This window comes from Carettochelys insculpta, chromosome 10 (genome assembly GCF_033958435.1).
Source record: "Carettochelys insculpta isolate YL-2023 chromosome 10, ASM3395843v1, whole genome shotgun sequence".
Lineage (NCBI taxonomy): Eukaryota > Metazoa > Chordata > Testudines > Carettochelyidae > Carettochelys > Carettochelys insculpta.
In genome coordinates this window covers 38,874,059-38,894,372 of record NC_134146.1, presented here as the reverse complement: position 1 = coordinate 38,894,372, position 20,314 = coordinate 38,874,059, and the positions used below count along the sequence as shown (strand labels likewise).

Genomic DNA, 20,314 nt, shown 5'->3' with positions numbered 1-20,314 from the left:
AACACGTAAAGTAGAGGGCCCCTCCATGAAATCATGAATGCGTCCGCCAGGGACCCCCGTCCCACTCCTGCCCTGGAGCAGAACTGGGGACACTTCTTGTACTGGGTGGCAAACAGATCGATCTGGGGAAACCCCCATGTACGAAAAATGCGCCGGAGCAGATCGGAGCAGATCTGCCATTCGTGCGTGAGTGCGAAGCGCCTGCTCAGCTGATCTGCTTTCGCGTTGTGAGCGCCCGGCAAGTACGAGGCTTTCAACGTTATGTTGTTGGCGATGCACCAGTTCCACAATCGGACTGCTTCCGCTCATAGAGCACGGGATCGTGCTCCTCCTTGTCGATTGATGTAAAACATAATGGAGGTATTGTTGGTATTGATCCTGACTACTTTGCCGTGCAGGTAATCTCGAAAATGTTTGCAGACATTGAACACTGCTCTTAGCTCCAGTATGTTTATGTGCAGTGTCTGTTCCGCAGGGGACCATAGCTCTTGCGTCACCTTGTCGCCGATGTGCACTCCCCATCCTATGCGGGAGGCGTTGGTAGTAAGAAAAATAGAAATCTGTTGTTGGTGAAAGGGCACCCCCACTTGCAGATTCTTGGGATTTTCCCACCACACCAGTGATCTGCGCACCTCTGTCGTGGGCGACACCACCCTGTGGACAGTATGGGATGCCGGTTTGTAAACGCTCGCCAGCCAATGCTGCAGGCTTCGCATGTGTAACCTGACATTCTGTACCACAAACGTCGCTGCTGCCATGTGGCCCAACAGCTGTAGGCACGTTAAGACCAGCACTGTGGGGCTGTATGTGATGACCTGCACCAGCGCACTGATGGCGCGGAAGCGGGCGTCGGGCAGGTATACTCTTGCTGTGAAAGAGTTTATGCGTGCCCCTATGAACTCTATATCTTGTGTGGGTTCGGTCTTTGACTTTGCAAGGTTGATAACTAGGCCCATCAAAGAAAACGTGTCCGCTGTGACACGTATCATGCGTAAGACCTCTGCCTTCGAGGCCCCCTTCAGCAGGCAGTCGTCCAGATATGGGAAAATAAACACACCCTGTCTGTGCAGGTAGGCTGACACCACTGCCAGGGTTTTGGTAAAGACTCTGGGAGCCGAAGAAAGGCCAAACGGAAGAACCCTGTACTGGAAGTGCTCCTTGCCGACCATGAAGCGGAGGAAGCGTCTGTGTGCCGGGTGGATTGTTATATGAAAGTAAGCATCTTGTAAGTCGAGGGCTGCAAACCAGTCTCCATCGTCCAGTGCCATGAGTATAGAGGCAACTGTGATCATCCGAAAACGTTGCTTGCACAAGTAATGGTTGAGGCCCCAAAGATCTAAGATGGGCCTCCAGCCTCCTGTTTTCTTCTCTGTTAGGAAGTAGCGTGAATAAAAACCTTTCCCCTGGAATTTTTCCGGCACTCTTTCCACCGCCCTTATGAACATAAGGTGATCCACCTCCTGCTTGAGTCTTGCCTCGTGGGCAGCGTCTCTGAGGTGAGGCCTGGCAGGAGGCTTCGTTGGTGGGAGTGACTGGAAGGGGATCGTGTAACCTGTGGCTATGATCTCCAGCACCCATTTGTCTGTGGTGATCTTTTGCCACTGGGAGCGGAACGGTCTGAGGCGATGATGGAACATGAGATGAGAGTGGCATTGAGCGATGGTATTGATAGTGCAGCCCCCGACATACCCATCAAACCTGTTGCCTTTGGGCCTGCCCCGAAGGCATACGGCTTTGTTGAGAACATCGCCTGGGAGTTTTGTACTGCTGCTGCTGTTGATGGTGCCCCTGGTCGTAGCCTCATTGATATTGAGCACGCTGTGGTTGATAAGCGTAGCGTCTCTGTCGAGGGTAAAATTTTTTCTTCCTGTATGGGGGAGTATAAATGCCCAAGGTTTTAAGTGTGGCTCTCAAGTCCTTACTGGAATGGAGGACTGAGTCGGTGGAGTCTGCAAACAGCTTTTGTGTATCAAAGGGAAGATCCACGATCTTCACCTGCAGGTCTCTGGGGATACCAGACGTCCGGAGCCAGGATTCTCTACGCATGACCGCTGCTGTAGCTGCTCAACGTGCCGCCATGTCCGCCACGTCCAGGGCAATCTGTACTCCCATCCGCGATGCTGCATAGCCCTCGTGAACAATCGCCTTTAACACTGGCTTCTTGTCTTCCAGGAGTGAATCCATGAGGGGAGTAAGCCTTGAGTAATTATCAAAGGTGTGGTTTGCTAGGTGTGCCGCGTAATTTGCCACTCTCAATAGCAGGGTAGAGGAGGAATATACCTTCCTACCAAACAGCTCTAGCTTCCTAGCATCTTTGTCCGATCCCCCCTGATTTGTACTGACAGGCCTTCGACCTCTGCTGGGACAATTCGACCACCAAAGAATTAGGTTGTGGGTGACTAAAAAGGAACTCCATGCTCTTTGCCGGGACGAAATACTTCTTATCCGCTCTCTTGTTCGTAGGCGGGATAGAGGCCGGAGTCTGCCATATGGTAGTGGCTGACTCCATAATGGCTTCATCCAGCAGAATAGCAATTTTGGATGAAGCCAGGGGTCTGAAATTTTTCAGGAGTTTGTGATGTTTCTCCTGCACCTCTGCCGTTTGAATATCTTGCATGAAAGCCACTCTTTTGAATAGTTCTTGAAATTGTTTAAGGTCATCTGGGGGGAGACATCCCCAGGGACCATGGCCCCATCTGGGAAGGATGAGGAGGAACCACTGGGGTAAACCTCCCTCAAACTCTCAGGCTCCTGTGGTCGATGATACACTTGCTCCCTGGAGGACTGTGAAGGAAAGTCCCAGGGTTCTAAAACTAACTCCCCTTGAGACAACTGTGTTTCCGTCCCAGATTGAGAGTGTACACGGGGGTATTGAGCAGCAGGGGGGGACCTGCCCCTGGATGTAGGCCTGCGGTGTCTGTGTTCAGCATGATGAGGACGACCATAGCAGCATGGGCAAGGGCCCGGGGATGGAGACCTGGACCACACACGGAGAGTGTACCCCCGATGTCTGGGAGAGCGAGACCTCCGCAACGACACAGATAGAGGCGAAACTGGCTTGTGATAGTACTCCAGGGGATCCATTCCCAGAAATGGTGAAGGTGGCCCAAGCCATGGTGACATTGGTTGGAGGAACGGAGAGGGAGGCTCTGGATAAGCCGGTGGAGTCACAGGCCTTCGATGCGGCATGTGTATCACGAGGGGAGAGCTTGGTGCTAAAGCTAGCGCAGCCCTGTCCGGAGATGGGCTGCGGTGCCGGGTTTTTGCTTTAGCCTTGCCCCTCCCCTGCGGGGCCGGCACCGCCCCTTCCCGTGCCGGGGATCTTGGCCCTGCTGTCGGCGCCGCACTCGGCACACTCAGCTGCGGTGCCGCGCGGGTGGTTTCCTCCGGCGCCTGCAGGCTCCGTGCCTGGTGTCCCTGCGCTGTTGGTGCCGCGGGAGCCAGTGCCGCTGATTCCGGCGTTTGCCTCGCTGGCGCTCTCGGCGCCCTGCATGCCGGCTGTTGTGTAATCGGAGGCTCAGCCTCTGCCACGTGCGCTGCCGCGCCGCCGCTTCCCTGAGCTCGCGGCTGGGGGCTCTGCGCGCCGCTCGTCCTGCTCGCTGAACTCGCCAGCAAGGATCGAGCCGGGGAGGGTTTCCTCCTTTTCTGCACCGAGGGTGTCAGAGAGGCTGCCTTCCTCTTACGCAACCCAGAGCGCCCTTCTGGGTGAGGCTTTTCCGGCAACTCCGGCTGGAGAGCCTTATCAAACAAGAGCATTTTAAGCCTCATCTCTCTGTCTTTCCTGGCCCTGGCTGTGAGCTTAGCACAGTGAGAACACTTCTGGGTAACGTGTGATTCCCCCAAGCAGCGGATGCATTCACTATGCCCATTGGAGGTCGGCATAGCTTCGCGGCATGACTCACACTTTTTAAAACCTGAGGAGGCCATCGCGGTGAGTCCTTTACTGTTAATAGGGTACTTAGCGCGTAATCAGTGCCTTTTCCCTCCCTTTAGCGATCACCGGCCTGCAGGGCAGCGGGTGGCCTAAGTGGCCTTCTCGTCCACTCCTCTCTCCTTCGCTTCTCTCTCTTTTTTTTTTTTTTTTTTTTGTGTGTGTGACAAAAAACAACAAATTACACGAAAAACAGCTATCTTATCTATCTGACTCTGGCCTTAGCCTGAGCGGATTCCGTCTGCAGCTGATGGCAGTTGAGAAGGAACTGGCGGGGCCCGGATTGCGCACGTGGCCGGGGGCGCGCAGGGAGCGGCGCGTGCCGGCACATGCACGATCCAGGAGAAACTGCTGGAAGAATTCCGATCTGCGGCGCTGGGCGAGCCCGACACCTATTGCGGAGCACCCACGGGGACCACTCGAAGAAGAACAAAAACTTTCTGGAGATGCTGATGATGTTATATTTTAAATCTAACAGCCTGGCTTCAGGCTGTGTTAGCCTGGAGAAACCAGCCTTACATACTGGCTGTAAAATGCCTCCTCTCTCTATAAAGGTTTGAATACTTACTGAGGACCTAAACCTCTACCATCCAACTTCATACCCCAAGTTTACAGTTCTATACTACTTTTCATTCCTCCAACACCTAACATTTACTGAGTTAGTGAACTTTTTTAGTGGCACTATATTCTAATCTCACTAATGTATTCAGAGTTGGTGAAAATAAAGCTCAGTGCACAAGTACCTTTAAGAAAGCATGAAACCGTGGCTTCTGTTTTTCACATTTCATAATAGTTTCTTTGCTCATTTCAAAGAAGTTCACAAAAGGAGGATATGTTTTCAACAAGTCTTTAGACTGAAAAAAAAAAAAAATTGCAAAATCTTTAAGTACAGACCTTAGCTAAATGGTCTTCATTAATGTTGTATTACAATAGCAACAAAAATGTAAGACTGCAATAGCTAGTTATGGCTTTAAAGATGTATCCTACACACAAACTTAAATTGCTTTGGTTGTATTAAGTTGTTCATACTATTTACGTCTTTTATGACTAAACATATTGTAACCTGCACTGGGCACACAACTTTAGCCCAAGTCTGCTGCCCCATCTTAGGCTCCTAAACAAAGGATGACTTGTTTTCAGGTGCAGCCATCCCCAAAAAATATTACTGAAAAAGTGGAATGTGTATGTGCGCTCATCAATGCTGAATGCAAGTCTGATCATTTATTAATTAAACTTTGGACAGCCAGCTTTGAACATTTTAGCCATTTTTCACTTGGGACCTCACAGGGTCTCAATGTTTAGTCCACATCTTCTGTGAGAACCCCATTTCTTCAGATTTTCTTCCTCATGCTACAGACAAAAATCATAGGCTTGCCTGTTTTTATCTTGGGCTAAGATATGTGAAAGTGCAGTAGAAAATATGGCCACAGTAGAATAAATGATGCCTTTTATTGCCAATACCTGGGGAGAGCACTGACAGCTGTAGTTCAGTTGCTGTTTCCCTAGAACTGCATTCTTCACTACTTTCTTACCTATCCATTACTGGGGGATAGAAAATCCTGGTCTGACTAAAATAACTAAACCTCTGAGTTGGTTTACATTTATTTTTCCTTCACCATCCTTTACCCTCCCTCATGCATTTTTTCCCACTAGGAACGAAGCAGAAGCAATAAAGAACCACCACAGAATTACAAAATTAACAGGCTGTTTTCTTGGTACTCCCAGTTTTATCCAAACAGCAGTGGTGTGCAGAAGAACCTCTTTGCAACATTTCAAGCCCGATTTCTAAAGTTTGGATAAACATCTGTGCAAAGCTTTTGAACTCTGCTCGACATTACAATACAAGAAAAAGAGGATTGTTTAGTTCTACGTGAGTTACTGCACGAGCTTACATACTGTCATTTAAACTGACAGAAGATTTACCCCAGATGCACTAAATGAGAAAGATAGACACATGGACTTTACTTTCAAAAGATTAGCAATGATCCTCAATGCATTTTAGACTACTTTAGGAAAAACAGTAGTTCAAAGCTATTGTAAAAAAAAAAAACAAAACACTTACGTATTTAAGAATGACATCACCAATGCTTTTGCTTTCAGCCCAGTTTATCATAAGGTCTTCAAGGTCTTCCTGGAATATAAACAAACAATTTTATTGTTAGGAAGACAAGAAGCAGCCTGATTTAAGAGAGCCAGGTATTTTAAATTGTACTGCTTTGGAAGCCTGCTGTTAGCATTTATACTTTTCTCTAATCACAAAGTGACTGTGTGGCAACTGCCATGGAATCCGCCACTTGTTATAGAACTGTTCTCCAGATTCAAGGTTATATACCATACACCTGCCTCACATTTATCATTGTGAACCAACTTTCCAAAAACATCTAGAACTAAGCCATTACAGGTTTATCATCCAGTTTGCAGATAGATACAGGACCTACTGCATTCTCAGATGGAATGTTAACTCTTCATGATGGTAGTTATGGAAAGGGCATGAGAAAATGAAAACCCTTGTGGAGACAAATTATCACTTCAGCATCCACTTTCCTCTTCTCCCTCATCCCGATATAGAGGGGATGGAATCTGAAGTGTGATAAATACCACATTGTTGCCTTAGTTCTTTGCGTTGCCTTATATAACCTCACGCTCAACTGATAGTCCCACTGCTTCTAAAAAAAACGAGTGGGGAGTTGCATCATCCTTGCCCTGCAATGATCTACTGCTGTAGCTTCCAATCTGGGCCACTCACAAACAGCTTGCCAGCATGCAGGTCACTCCCAGATGTGTATGTGTAACCGTAGATGGTCAGTCACAACCTGGCTCCCAAACAGCCATGGTCACACTGCAGGGTGACCCCACCACACAACTAATTCTGGATTTTTCCAGACGTGTATTTCTTGTATTGCCCAGCCCACTCCTAAAACAATTCATATCTATTAAATCCACAAGCAACTCCTTGAGAGTAATGATCTGGAAACATCCAAGGCAGAGAAAGTTATGCAGATAGAGGACTACTAGCACACCACTGGGGGAAGAGGAGGTGGTTTGCTCACAAGGCAATGCTTCACCCCCTACTCCCAACCCATCCACCATGGTGCTGGAGAAGCGTTACACTGCCTTGGCAATGAGTAAAGACAAAGCATCCCCTAAAGTTGCAGGAGAAGCCATGCCCCCTCCCCCTGCCCTCCTAGGGACTGTAGAGGATCATTCAGCCCTTCAACTACTACCCCATGGGGGCACTAATGACTACAGGGCTCTGGGAGTATGGAGCACAGGTGGTATTTCTCTTCAATCCTTCCAGTCAAAAGGTAGCAATCCAGGCATACAGTTGAATGTCTGGTTGTGAAAATAGTGTTGCCAGGAAAGCTTTGGCTTCCTTTACCACAGGATGCTATTCCAGAAAGAAGAACTGCTAAGCAGAGATTCAGGTCCACCTATTGAGGAAGATTATTTGGATACAGACTGGCTAAGCTAGGGAAGAAGGTTTTAACCTAGGTTTGATGGGGACAGGTGACAAAAACCTCACAGGTTAGTGAAAAATATGGAAAGCAATCAAATTTGGGGAAGCATGAGCTTTAACAGCAGAGATAGAGAATATAAAACTCAGGGGGGGAATCAAATCACTGTCTTAGTTGTCTACATACTAATGTGTGAAGTATGGGGGATAAGCAGGAAGAACTAAATACTAGTAAATAGACAATTATGACATAGTTGGCTGGAATAGAAGGGTATAGCTTATACTCAGGAAGGACAGATAGGGAAAAAGGGAGGTGGTGTTTTCATATTAAAAAATGTAAATCTAAAAGGTGTTTTGAAGCCAGAGTGAGATCTGTCCAACATAATCCTCACTACTGAGAGGATGAAAACTAGCAGTAGATTTCTTTTTATTCCCCCTGGGGAAAGAGCAGGATTCTTGGTTCTTGTAGACTCAGCAGGAGATCTGAATTTACACTCCTTCCCCAGTGGAGACTTGTGCACAGATAATGAAGCTACAGCTGCCTCGGGAATGAGCTTAACACCGCTGACCTTCAGAACCCAAGGGGACAACTTTTAGGTGGAGATTTTATCCTGAATCAGAATCTTAGATTTAAGATTCTCTGATCCAAGGCCAATGTGTTTCCTACATGTGATTTGGCCCTACTAACAGAAATCTTAGAAAACACTCTTGAACACACACAAAAGCATCTGAAATTTTTCTTCTTGGTTTAGCTATTTTGGAGGCCAGGACTGACCAAGTGAGAATACTTCAAAGTCAAATCTAATGACTGGGGAACCAGCTAAACAGAAGAAGTCCAATGGTGGAGATTAGTCTTCTGCCTAGTCTTCTTTTTAGTCCCTCAAATAATGAAGGAAATCAGTGCATTATTCACCTGGGATCTAGATCCCTCAGATGCATGAGGTCTGGGCAGCTCTGTGCCCCAGATTTCTAGAAATAATATGACTCAGTCTGCTCTGACACTCTGTGTGCACTTGGGTTAAAAGTGCTGCAGATTCAGAGAATCACTTCCCTTCAAAGACACCCAGAGGCACACCAACCATGCTGTACGGATGTTCACCACAAGAAAAAGACTGTTGGAAAGAGATGCACCTTTTTAAACCCAAGTCTCAACTGCTGGATCCACCATGGAAGTAACTGTCAGTCACATGCTGAAAATATGGTCCTTTGAGATGTCATGCAGGTGTCTATGCCACTTATGTATGTGCGTGCATGCCCAGCACACTGGAACTGGAGAATTTTTACACAGCAGTACTCACAGAGTGCTCACACCTCATGATGGGAACCTCTCTCTGGACTGCTTTAGACAGGATCTCCCTGACATTCCTACAGTTTTCACATCTATGGCAGCTGTATTAGAATCTCTTCTCCAGGCATAGAGTGGGTTGTGGAATACACCTCTATAACACATCTTGAAGAAGCCAGGTAGAATAAGGAACAGTTACTTCAAGTCGGTGCAGCCACATGTTCCATTTTAGACAACTCAAGAAGTACCTCACTCCCTTGAGACATAGGGTTTGGAATCTACCTAAACAAAAGCTGCAGGACACTCCATCAGTATTCACATTCACTCTGGAAGATGCAGCTATGGAATAACAGTTTCTCAACATACAAACTGATAACTGCACAGCAGCCCTGCAGAGGTCCAAATGTTATGAGAAATTCTTTAAGAGCACAAGCAATGTTGATAGCAAGAACTCTCACCAGTGAAGGGGTACAGCTGAGGTTACTTCATATGCAGTCTTAACGCAGGATGTTATTTTGGAGATCAGGTAAGAGACTACTTGACCTTACACATGATCCATGTTTGAACACAGATGATGTGACTTACAGAAAAGTTAAGCCACATCCAGGGAGAAAGCTAAGCATCTCCTGATGCCCAGTCAAGATTTTACTTCTCTGGAATGGAATGAGGTTTACCAGCACACAGGTAAACATGCCGTGTAGTTCAAGTGTAACTGAGAAGCTACTTTAAAAATAAGAATTTTGGATGTGGTCATAAAGTCACTTCATCCTTGGAGAATTGCATACAAGGAGGCTGTGCCATCACAGCCTGCAGCTTGCATTCACCTTGCAGATGTTATAGATACCAAAAACATGGGATTTTCTGACAAAGGATCACAGGTGCCAGAGGCTCAAAGGGAGGGCCCTTAAAGCTGTAAGGACTACAATAAGATTCCACAAAGGGAAAGGTTCTTGGACCAGAAGATGAAGACAAAAAAAAAAAAAAAAAAAAAAAAAGGAGCCTTTTCACCAGTCTTGCCACCATAGCATTGGAGAGGACTGATCATCCCTGTATAGAAGAATGAAATGCCAATATAGTATGGCAAAATGTAACTTTAATGAAGCAAATCATCTGCTCAAAAGTGAGCAGACACTTCAAACTGTGCTGACTAGAAGCCAGTGCCGGTTGGATTCTGTGGGCTCACAACCACAACAAAAACTGTTTCACACTGCTGAATAGGCCAACTTGATATAGGGCTTTCTACTTTTAAGGACTGAGTGGACAGTCACTGAATACTACTATTCCTCTTCATTCAGGCCTACAAACAACCACACCCCAACACAAAGGGAGCTGAGCTTGGGTTGTTGCCTTGGGTCTTTGTGTTGACTTATGTAACCTCAAGCTCGACTGATAGTCCCACTCTTCTAAAAAGGTAAAGAAAAGCATGCCATGGACGGCAAGAGAAACGTGTTTTTAAAGAAATAATAATTACATCAAGCACAAACTCAGCCACATGTGGCAAGAAAGAACAGAGGGGATGGGGTGGTATTAACTCATGAGACACTAGCAACATTCCTCTATTGGTACTTCTATGCAAAATGCTCTAGTGCCAGTCAGTGCACACACATCTAGAGTAGGTTACATGCATTCCTCAATTTGAAAACTGTAAGACTACTATTTGAATATATAATTATTCCTTAACTAAGGAAACCTAAACAAAACAAAAAAAATCACAAACTATATTAATTGTGAAGCTAAAGCTATAGCTAAGTAAGCCACTAAGTTCTCCTCAAGGATCCCAGTCCAATGGATCTTGATGGTTCACATACACCTGCCATGTCACTTGCTTCCAACTGCATCAGCAAAGGATACCATAGCCCGTTTCATAGCCTGTGAGGATCACGGAACGCAGGCATAGGAGGAATACCTGAGCAGTATATTACATGCTTTTTGAGAAGGTTCCATCATTTGGATTGCAGACTCACCAAGGTATTCCACTAGCAGGATTATGCAAAAAGCTACTGAATTAATCTCCAAATAGCAAAAAGCTATTATACTGATTTTTAGTACTATTCCATTTCAACCCTCAATTTAAAAAAAAAAAAATTAAGCAAAAGCTATTGACTACACTAGAGCACCATGTAAACCTCCTCTTTGACTATGTCTACACTACCAGATAAATTTGATTTATAACTGTGGGTTTTATTAGTTTGATTTTGAGTATCCACCCTTCCCTAAGTCCACACACAGTTGAGTTAGTGCTGCCACACTAGCATGCCCAAACATTGAATGTTGCAACAGTGTTTTATATCCCAGAGTTCCCTCAGCCCCACATTCTGTGCCCTCCCACCAGGCCCTGCTGTACCCCCCCCACCACTGGCAGCTCTCACCCTGCTGCCTTGTTCCCAGGTCCTCATGGCTTGTGGAATCCAGAGCAACTGACCAGTGCAGCTGTGCCTGGTTTGTGGGAGTCAGGTGCAGCAAGGAGCCAGGTGCTGCACTAGTCAGTTTCCTGTCTCCTGCAAATGGCAGAGAGCCAGATGCAGCAGCACTGCGCTTCCCAGCTCCCCGCCAGTTACAGGAGGTGGGAAACCGACCAGGGCTGCTGCGCTGGTCAGTTTCCTAGCTCCCACAAGTGGCAGGAAGCTGGGAGCCAGGTGCAAGCAGCACCAGTCAGCCTCTGGAGGCTAAGGAATTCGATTCAAAGACATGGCACTTCCACACTAGCCTTCAGTCAAATGGTTAAATTTGAACTTGACACTACACTCACCCAGTTCTGAATATTATGCTATCGATAATAGTGTTCCCTAAATCGAGCTAATGGTATTTAGGGTGAAGACAGTCACTTGGTAAAATTGAGTTAACTGACTTAAACTCAAAATTTCCCATAGTGTAGACATAGCCTTTGTTACCAACTAAACAGGTTTATACTCCTTTGCTGAGGTCAGAGCTACAAGTGTGTCAACACTCCATGTGCATCCTGACCAGGTGGTGAAAAAGCCCATCATAAACCCCTCAAGTGGTGCTGTTTCTCAACTGTTCCATGGGGCAACTAGCCTTTTTCAATCCTAGGCATCTGCACTGAGAGTCTATGCCACGGGCAAGACGCTTTAGTGTCTTGCTCTCTTGCTGCTCTTTCATTTCAGCAGGATTCAGAAGGAAAGAGGACAGAAGCAAGTGTTCTTCAGCTCCATCTAAAAAAGTTTCATAACATCCACTTCCAAGTATATGTTGTGGGCTACCCAATTAATATACTGATAACCATCCCAAAATACAGTATCATTTTGAAGACTATTAAAAATTAATTTGAAATTCCTCTATTCCAGACTATTAAAATATAGACTCAGCGTGAAAAAAAAGCCCAAAGCAAAAAATGCATCTTGCAACCGCATACAGAGATTTTTGTTTTTTGATAGCTCTGAAGAAGTGGGTGTCCAATGAAAACTCATCATCCAATGAATTATTTTGTTAGTCTTTAAAGTGCTACGAGACTGCTGTGTTGTTTTGACAGAATACAGACTAACACAGTTCTGTTATTAAGTTTCTTCTAAAGCCATGAAAAGCAAAAACATTCTTTCTTCATCTGATGATTGAAATTTCATCTCTCATTTAATTCAGTGGTATGGCTCCTTTATCATCAATACTGCAGCAAAAGGCTCAGTTTAATTTGCACACCAACCTGCATATCAAAGTGTTCAAACTAAGAGTAAGGACTGAGCAATGCAAGCTGTGTTTCACCCTAAATTTCAGCATGTCTCTGTTCCAGGCTAAGCTTCTGTCTCAGAAGACTTTACACAAAGATTTTCAGAAACTGTGGCCGACTCAAGATTTCAAAAGACAGATTTTCACAAAATAATTATTGCCCATCCCCTAGTAACAGTCATGCCCCTTTAAGGAAGCCACTCTTAGGCACTAAAAATAAAAACAAAAGTACCCTTTAAGAACTTAAAAAAACCACACCCTTCTCTCTCCACTTTTTTTATTAATCCAAGTGCCTTGGCTCTTTATTCCAATAGGCACTGCTGGGTGCTCAACTCTTTGGAAAGTTAGCCTACTATTACACTATTTTAGAGAACATGGGCCCAGGTGAGTCAGAGAGAGAGACAGACACTCTGCCCCACCACTCCCTCCCCTCAACCAAAAAAAACAAAAACAAACAAAAAACCACCAACAATTACAGCTGCAGAGATTGCTGTGGAAACAGCTATTGAGATGGAAATCAAACAAGTCAGCCTGTGGAGTGGAGCGATCTGAATTAGAAAATTCTACAATACCTACTGTAGAAGGGTCTGAAGTCTTCTACATCTGACCTACAATAACCACCTTATTTGTACAGAGCCTTTGATACTGCAGGATCTTAACATGTTTTATACTTGCTCATCCCTCACTAGTGCTGAAGTAGAGCCCTCCTCAACATGGTACCCAATTGTTCTCAACTAGACAGCATTATACAATGCAAGCAGGCCAAAAATAGCCCCTCCAACTGAGTGCAACACAAGAGAGAGCAACTCAAGATGGAAAATAACTAATGGTATGATGGGGAGAAATAATAGATAAACGTAATAAGACTAGCCTTTATTTTAGTGTGTACATCAAGGATGTCCGGAATGCTGCCAAATATGGTCTTAATTTCCTCCTGTGCAAGGATAGGTCCTCCAAGCTGCCCTTCCTTTTCTAACGGAACTTGAAATAACTGAAAAAAAGCAAGCAGAAAATAATTTAATGGCTTAATCTTGTGTCCGAGATAATGTACACACACATTAACCACGCTATTAAACTGGAAATATTGCTGTGAAGGAAAGATTTGCAAGGTTTTATGTCCTAATGTTTTCTATAACCACAACCTTGACAAGAGGTTCTCCTTATCCCCACACTTCACTGGAGTATACTGTATTCTGCCTCATGTTAAGTGCTGGGTTTGAGGATACAAGCATTAAGTTGATCCATCCATTACCAAAGCCATTCAATTCGGAAACCACATTAGAAAATTAGGGCAAAGACTTATGCTACGGTAACGTCTAGTTGAATAATCATATTTGAGCTCATTTTTAAGTGTATGATCGGTTCCTCAAAAGGAAATTAAAGTATTGGATATCATAGAGTTAGTTAAATCTTTCTTAAAAAAAGCATGCTGAACAAATTTCTTCTGCTTTTTCTCAAGTCTTATGTTTCTCTCTCTGGTTCTTTCTTAGAATAGATTTTTTTTAAATTAAATCTAGAAAAAAAAGGGAGTTTCTAAATAAATGCTTAGTGTTTTGAGCTAAAGAGGCAGCTGAATCAAGCCTAGCAAATTAGTGGTGGGATTGAAAAATTTAAAAAAAACAAAACAAAAAACAAAACCACACATGAGACTTAGTAGATTCATTACAGTATCTAGGTAACTTACCTGAATAATTGTTGTCAGAATATCTACATAGTTACGTTCCGTCTGATATAGTTCCTTTGCAACTTGCCATCTTGCAGACTGCTTTGGAGGCAAAGGAGTTGAATTTTTGGAAGGTTTTGCACATGATTTTGGTGTGTCTAATGAAAGGGAAAGAGACTATTTTAGAATGGTGTTAATCTTTCCACGAAGTTCTCTCTCTCCAAAGATGGTTCTCAAGATTTTCAGAAAGATATACCAGACACACTTGTTCAGACTATCCTCATTTAATATCAAAGTTTTAGAAAGTTTAATGTGTACCCTGCATGAAAAATACACATTTGTTCCATTAGCCAAAGATTTTTTGGCTTTGTCTGCACTAGTATTTTTGTAAGTCAGGAATGGGGGGGGGGGGGGAAATCCTACCCTTGACCCACATAAGTTTCCCAATAAAGCATCAGTATGGACCACGTTAGGTCAACAGGAGACTTTCTAGAACCCTGCAAATTCATGGACATCCACTTATATCTGCAGGTATCCCATCCACAGATACAGATGCAGATATCCATGACTCATTTTTGCAACTATAGATGCAGATACAAATTTTGTATCTACCACCACTGCTTAGGGGTGGTTTAGTTATGCCACCAGGAGACCTTACAGCAGTACAGCTGCGCCACAGTAAGGTGTTTACTGTTGACATAATAGGAGTTGAGTTTGGACTCGGGGCTAAGATCAATCAAGGGTATGTCTACACAGCAAAATGTTACTTTGAAATAATGGTTGCTATTTCAAAATAACTTTGCGAGCAGCAACACAATGCAACTGCTATTTCGAAATACTGTAAGCTATTTCAAAATTGGTAAACCTCATGAGAAATAGCATCTATTTTGAAATAAATAATTCTGGAATAGCTTATTCAGGACTAATGATGGTGTGTAGATATAGCCCAAGGGCCCTAGTACACTATAGATATAAGCCACAAAGCTAGGGAAGAAACTTCCAATTTTATATCCCATAGGATTAGTTCTCAAAGGGTGCACCACTCACTAGCAGTTCAAAGAGCTACCTGTTTCTATGAGGGTATCCCCCCCTATTTCTAGCTGCTGAACACCACTAAAAACACCCACCAAAGCCCAAAACAGTAGGTATATCAGACTAAAGATACAATCGACATTACACAAAGCCTGAAAACCCCTACCACACAGGGGAAAATCCTGGGGAACCAGTTGTGCAGGTAATGGCAGCCTGAATACAAAAACACTTAGATTGGGGTATTTTGTATATTTTGAAGACTGATGTGGTCACAGCCCAAATAGATGATGTACATGTAATAATCAAAACTGCCTAGATGGACAAGTTTAAGCCTGATTTTTCTCAATTTGTACCGATCAACTTCAGCATTACTGTGCCTGCAGTAAATACTCTTACCTGTTACCAGAGTAGCAGTGGTATTACTGTAACTGTCTGATTCAAAATCAAAAGCCAAAGATTCAGAGTCTCCTACTAAAATGTTAGTCTTCTCTATCAAAGGTGTTTCCTTTCTAAAGCACCACTGGTCCTCGCCATCCTTTTCCTGATGACTACGCCCATGTGTTATTTGCTGGACATAATCACAGGTGTCCATACAAGTGAAGTCATTCATATTTACATTTGTAGTACTTCCCGATCTCTCTCTTGTATGTTGCAATTGGGGTTTATCTTGGAGTCCAAGCTCTAGGAGTTGACTAGTTGCAGATTTTGCAATTTGCACTCTTCCACAAGAAGAGTATGTAGAGGTATTAGTTTCTTTGTTAATTAATTGGCCAACATAAGTTAAGCAAGTTGGTTCCTTGTAATCTTGTGGCATTTTTGACATGTTATTGGTCCCTAACAAATGTTCACATGATGCAAAAGTATCATTCAAGGTTTCAAGAGAGGTTGGCCTTACAGTGATCTCTTTGCTTTCCACTGGAAAAAGAGTATTCTCCTGGAGATTTGATTCTGTCCCTTTTCCAGATATACTAGTGCCTAGGTTTCCAGATGACCTACAGCTAGCTACCTTGTTTGTTTGCTGGAGACTTTCGACAGAATTCACACACTGATTTGGAATAACATTATCCGCAGATTTATATTTAGTAAATGTGCATTTTATCCTCATTTTCCTCCATGTATGTCTACACCTACTGACACGACGACAGCTGGCCTGGCTTCTACCTGTGTCTGAGCTCCTCACTCCTATTCTGCTCCCTGAATAATCTGAAAGGGAGAAAACCTATAGTTACTTGTCAAAACTGTAGCATAGGTAATAAATTATTTTCTACTTCTGTAATTTGCAACGAAAGACAACTGGTTTTAGCACTGCAAAGCTTGGTTACACTTCTCTCTCAACTATACCTCCAGCGGTAGTGCCAGACTCTGGTGTATTAGAAATATCCAATAAAGACCCCATAGAAAGGGAATGCTCAGCTGATGGACGTTTCCGAGGAGGGAATGGCGACATGTCAGTTTCTCTGGCAAGCTGTGCAAGGGTCTCTCTCAAGCGACGTCTCTTGCGATTGCTATTTGGGGTATTCAGAGAAAGTTGTGACACAGACTTCTTGAGTTCAGGACTTTCTGGCTGTAATTACATATAGAACACATAGTTTAGTACTTTTAGCCATTACCTTCAACTTGACGCTGCACAGATTATGGCAAAGTAAGATTCATATAGAAATGACAAAAAAGACATTTATCTCCCATTTTAATTAAGGTCAAACAATAGGTTATTACACCAATTTTTTTTTTTTTTTTTTTTTTTTTTTGAAAAAAAAGGGGGGCTGGGGACACACTGCAATGGATTTATTTTTTCCAGGCTTAAAATTCTGCACTGCATAACTTCAAGACCACCACAACCACATGTTTAATTTGAATGCTTCAAGACAATTAAAGAATTTTAAAACTATCTTAACAAGTATCAGCATCCAAATAAACCCTAAACCTGCAAATACTTACAGTAATGAAGTTAAGCATGTGTGCAACTAATCAATTTTAGTGGACAATTCACAGTAATCAAGTTAAGTAATCACAGGATACGTGCTTCTACAGTCATCGTATTACAATAGAGTAATCCTCCTCCCCGAGAGTATCTCATGTTTACACGACAGGAGGTGTGGGGAGCCCTGCAGCTGGAGGCCGGCAGAGCCAGCTGCAGGGTCTCCAACTGGGGGACGGGGAGACCCACACTTGGGAAGTGGCTGGGCTCCCAGCAGCAGCCTCTGGTCAGGCTACCACTTGATTCTCCTCTCCTCTACTTACGGAACCCGGGAAGTAGACCAGCCATGAGTTGGTCAGTTTCCTGCGCCCTGCAAGCCCAGGGGACCTGGGAACCAGGCGGCAGCCTGCTTCCCATCTCCCCTCGACTTGCATGAAAATCTGAGTTATGCTGGGGTTACTGCAACTCAACCCCACGTAATTCAAGGGTTTACTGTATTAGTAAAGGTCAGCATACCTTTTCAAATAAGTACATAGATTCTCCAGCTCTGGCATCCATCTGAATGCTTCCCCAGAACCACTGTATGTAGAAGAGAGAGTCTTCTATAACTGGTTTCAAGACTTGATACAATCTTTTGACATGATATATATTGAATATCACTTACACAAGTCTTCAAAGCTTAACTATGTTCATTCAGAATATTACACAAACGTACACATGCATAGTAATTGTTGCCTACCTATTGAATAAGCTTAAATATTCTAGTACAGGAGTGGTCAAAATACAGTCTGCGGGCCAAATCCGACCTGGCAAAAGTTTGGATCTGGTGTTATGAGCCTATGGGCGGCCATTGTCTTGTGGCCCAGCAGTGCATGCAGGTAAGTACCCTGCTTACTGCAGCCCCACACACTGTTCAGAGCATCCAGGTTCTGGGGCCAGTGTGCATCTCTGTGCAGTACATGCCCCAATGGGCATTGCCCAGGCCTTGCTTGCAGGCACAGGCAGCTTGCAGACCATCCCTCCCACACTTGGCGTGCATCTCCACATGGCATACCTGCTGGTTTCAGCAGCCAGCTACTTTGAGCAACATGTGGGGCCAGGGAAGGTAGGAAGCTGTCTAGGGTGCCACCCATCTCCCTACCCCAGGTCACAACCCAAACCCTCTGCACTCCTGTCCTTAGTCACAACTCCCTCCCAGACCCTCTCCTGCACCCCAGTCTCCAATCCTGAGCTTCTTTCTGTTTCCATCCTCCATTCCAGACCCTGCACTCCCTCCGTAAATATCATGGAGTGCACCGTTGACCACTTACCTCATCAAAAATATTGCCCACTCTTTCTTTAGTGTCAAGAACTTAGGTTTACACTAACCTCTTGCTTTACAACATAAAGTTTCTTTGGAGGCTCAAATGGAAGATTTTTCACTGTATTTTCTTCAACGACCAGATGTGTGCACGTGTCATCACCAACTGGCATGTACTGCCCACCTAGAAGAAAAAAAATGAGTTAACTAACTGAAGAATTAGGCACCTAAAGTTTTGGTAAGAGGTATTTTATAGTGGTATCAAGGTGGGAGTAGGGAAGATGCAAGATGAAGGGGGAGCTGATCAGCAAATTTTGAGATGGCTCCAGGAGAGTAAGAGATGCAGATCAGAGGGCACAAAAGATTTCAGAATATTCTCTCAAATATGTTCTCCAAAACTAAGAACCAGATTCCCGGAGAGCCTTAAGAGCAAGCCAGAGATGGCCGTGCATAGGTAAACTATCAAAGTGGAAGGTGTACATATTTTAGCCCATATGGTACAACTAGCTTTGCAAGGACTTCAAAGAGGGAGAGTCCTTGCCTCTTTGTCTTGATAAAGACCTAGTTGTGTAATATCTGTGTGATAAACAGCTGGTGCACTTTAATATAAAATACAAAGTGTAGGTGCAAGATTTTAATTTACATTCACACCCACCCCGACCAATGTAAGAACAGACCATAAACCAGTTGAGTCAGCCCAATATGCACATTGTGTTGTATTACACTATTAAAAGGAAACAACCATTTGACCACCAATTCTATACAAAGTTATTTATTTTCTTGCAAAACGTATTAATAAAAAATCTGAATACTGCTATCTGATTCATAACAACACTGCAACATATATTTGTGGAATGCAACTTTAGTGAGAAGTAGTTAAGCATACACATTAAAATACTTTTTAAACCAACTTTCCAAAATTAAATCAACTATTAGTTGCAAAGGTCTGAGCCTGGTTATTTTAAAGAAAAAAAATTGTAGTAAGGCAGTTTTGAATCCTCAGTGTGATGGGATAAAAAGAAACCTCTCTCTGGTATTAAAAAGTTTTAGTTTGTGCATGAATCATGCCTAGGGTCTTGTCAAACTCATGGACATTTTTTAGACCGTTTCACAGCCACAGGATTTAAAAAAACATTTCAATTACTTAAATCTGAAAGTTCATGGAATTATGACAGAGGGGTCCTGACCCAAAAAAAGAGTTGTGTGGGGACCACAAGGTTATTGTGAGGGGAGTGCATACTACCTTCCTTATTTCTGCACTACAGCCTGCAGAGCTGGGCCCTCAGTCAGCAGTGACCTCTCTCAGGCCACCCAGCTCTCAAGGCATAACAAAAAAGTATAAGAGAACAACTTCATGACCTCTTAAAAATAACCTTGTGACCACCTCACACACCGCAACCCCTTTTGGGTCAGGAGCATCAGTTTGAGACACACTGTCTCTCTTCTCCTCGAAAAATCAGTCTAGTGTGGGTAGGTGAAAGACAGATTTCACTCTGACATGTTTTGCAGGACCCACTAAATTCATGGACATATTTATTCCCAATGAGATCTAAAAGGTAAAATGTAACTAAATAGAAGTGCTGTTCAAACTGCCCCACGTACAAAAGTGTCAGCATTTTAGTAAAACAGTGAAAAATCCATTGTTAACAAGCGTATTGAAAATGTGATTAACCTTGCATTTTTGTCATTTCTTCCATGTTAATTCTCTCTTCATCAGAAAATCCAAAGAAACTTAATACGCAGCCCTGGAACGGAGGGACCTTGAACTCATTTTGGAATTCCTCATCAGCCGCAGAGAAGTCACTTAAAAATAAGTCAGTAAAACCAGTTGTATATTTACAGTCACCATTATATAGAAGCTGTTATTTGCACCATGGAAGAAGTCTGAATTGAGTGGGTACATAGAGGAGGGTATTTTGGAACACTTACACTTCATTCCTCCTCTCCCAAGCCTTGTAAATCCACTCAGCTTTCACAATAGGAGTTCCCAGACTCACAGCAAGCTAGAAGAAGGAAGTCATTTGTTATGACAGAAGAACTCTCCATTTAA

At 43.8% G+C, this 20,314-nt stretch overlaps 1 protein-coding gene across 4 annotated transcripts in view; it reads right to left on the bottom strand.

The window, feature by feature from the left end:
* The window catches only part of ECT2 (epithelial cell transforming 2), a 54,652-nt gene that overhangs the window by 24,693 nt on the left and 9,645 nt on the right, over positions 1 to 20,314 (bottom strand). For 3 of the 4 annotated variants that reach the window (XM_075003953.1, XM_075003954.1, XM_075003955.1), the window contains 9 exons: positions 20,194 to 20,267; positions 19,937 to 20,067; positions 18,333 to 18,448; positions 17,481 to 17,543; positions 16,388 to 16,610; positions 14,036 to 14,172; positions 13,223 to 13,342; positions 5,994 to 6,062; positions 4,675 to 4,785 (listed from right to left, as the gene is read on the bottom strand). In XM_075003953.1, coding sequence (XP_074860054.1) covers positions 4,675 to 4,785; positions 5,994 to 6,062; positions 13,223 to 13,342; positions 14,036 to 14,172; positions 16,388 to 16,610; positions 17,481 to 17,543; positions 18,333 to 18,448; positions 19,937 to 20,067; positions 20,194 to 20,267 — 1,044 coding nt within the window. The remainder of the gene's footprint in view (positions 1 to 4,674; positions 4,786 to 5,993; positions 6,063 to 13,222; positions 13,343 to 14,035; positions 14,173 to 16,387; positions 16,611 to 17,480; positions 17,544 to 18,332; positions 18,449 to 19,936; positions 20,068 to 20,193; positions 20,268 to 20,314) is intronic. The other variant, XM_075003956.1, reaches the window with a different exon arrangement.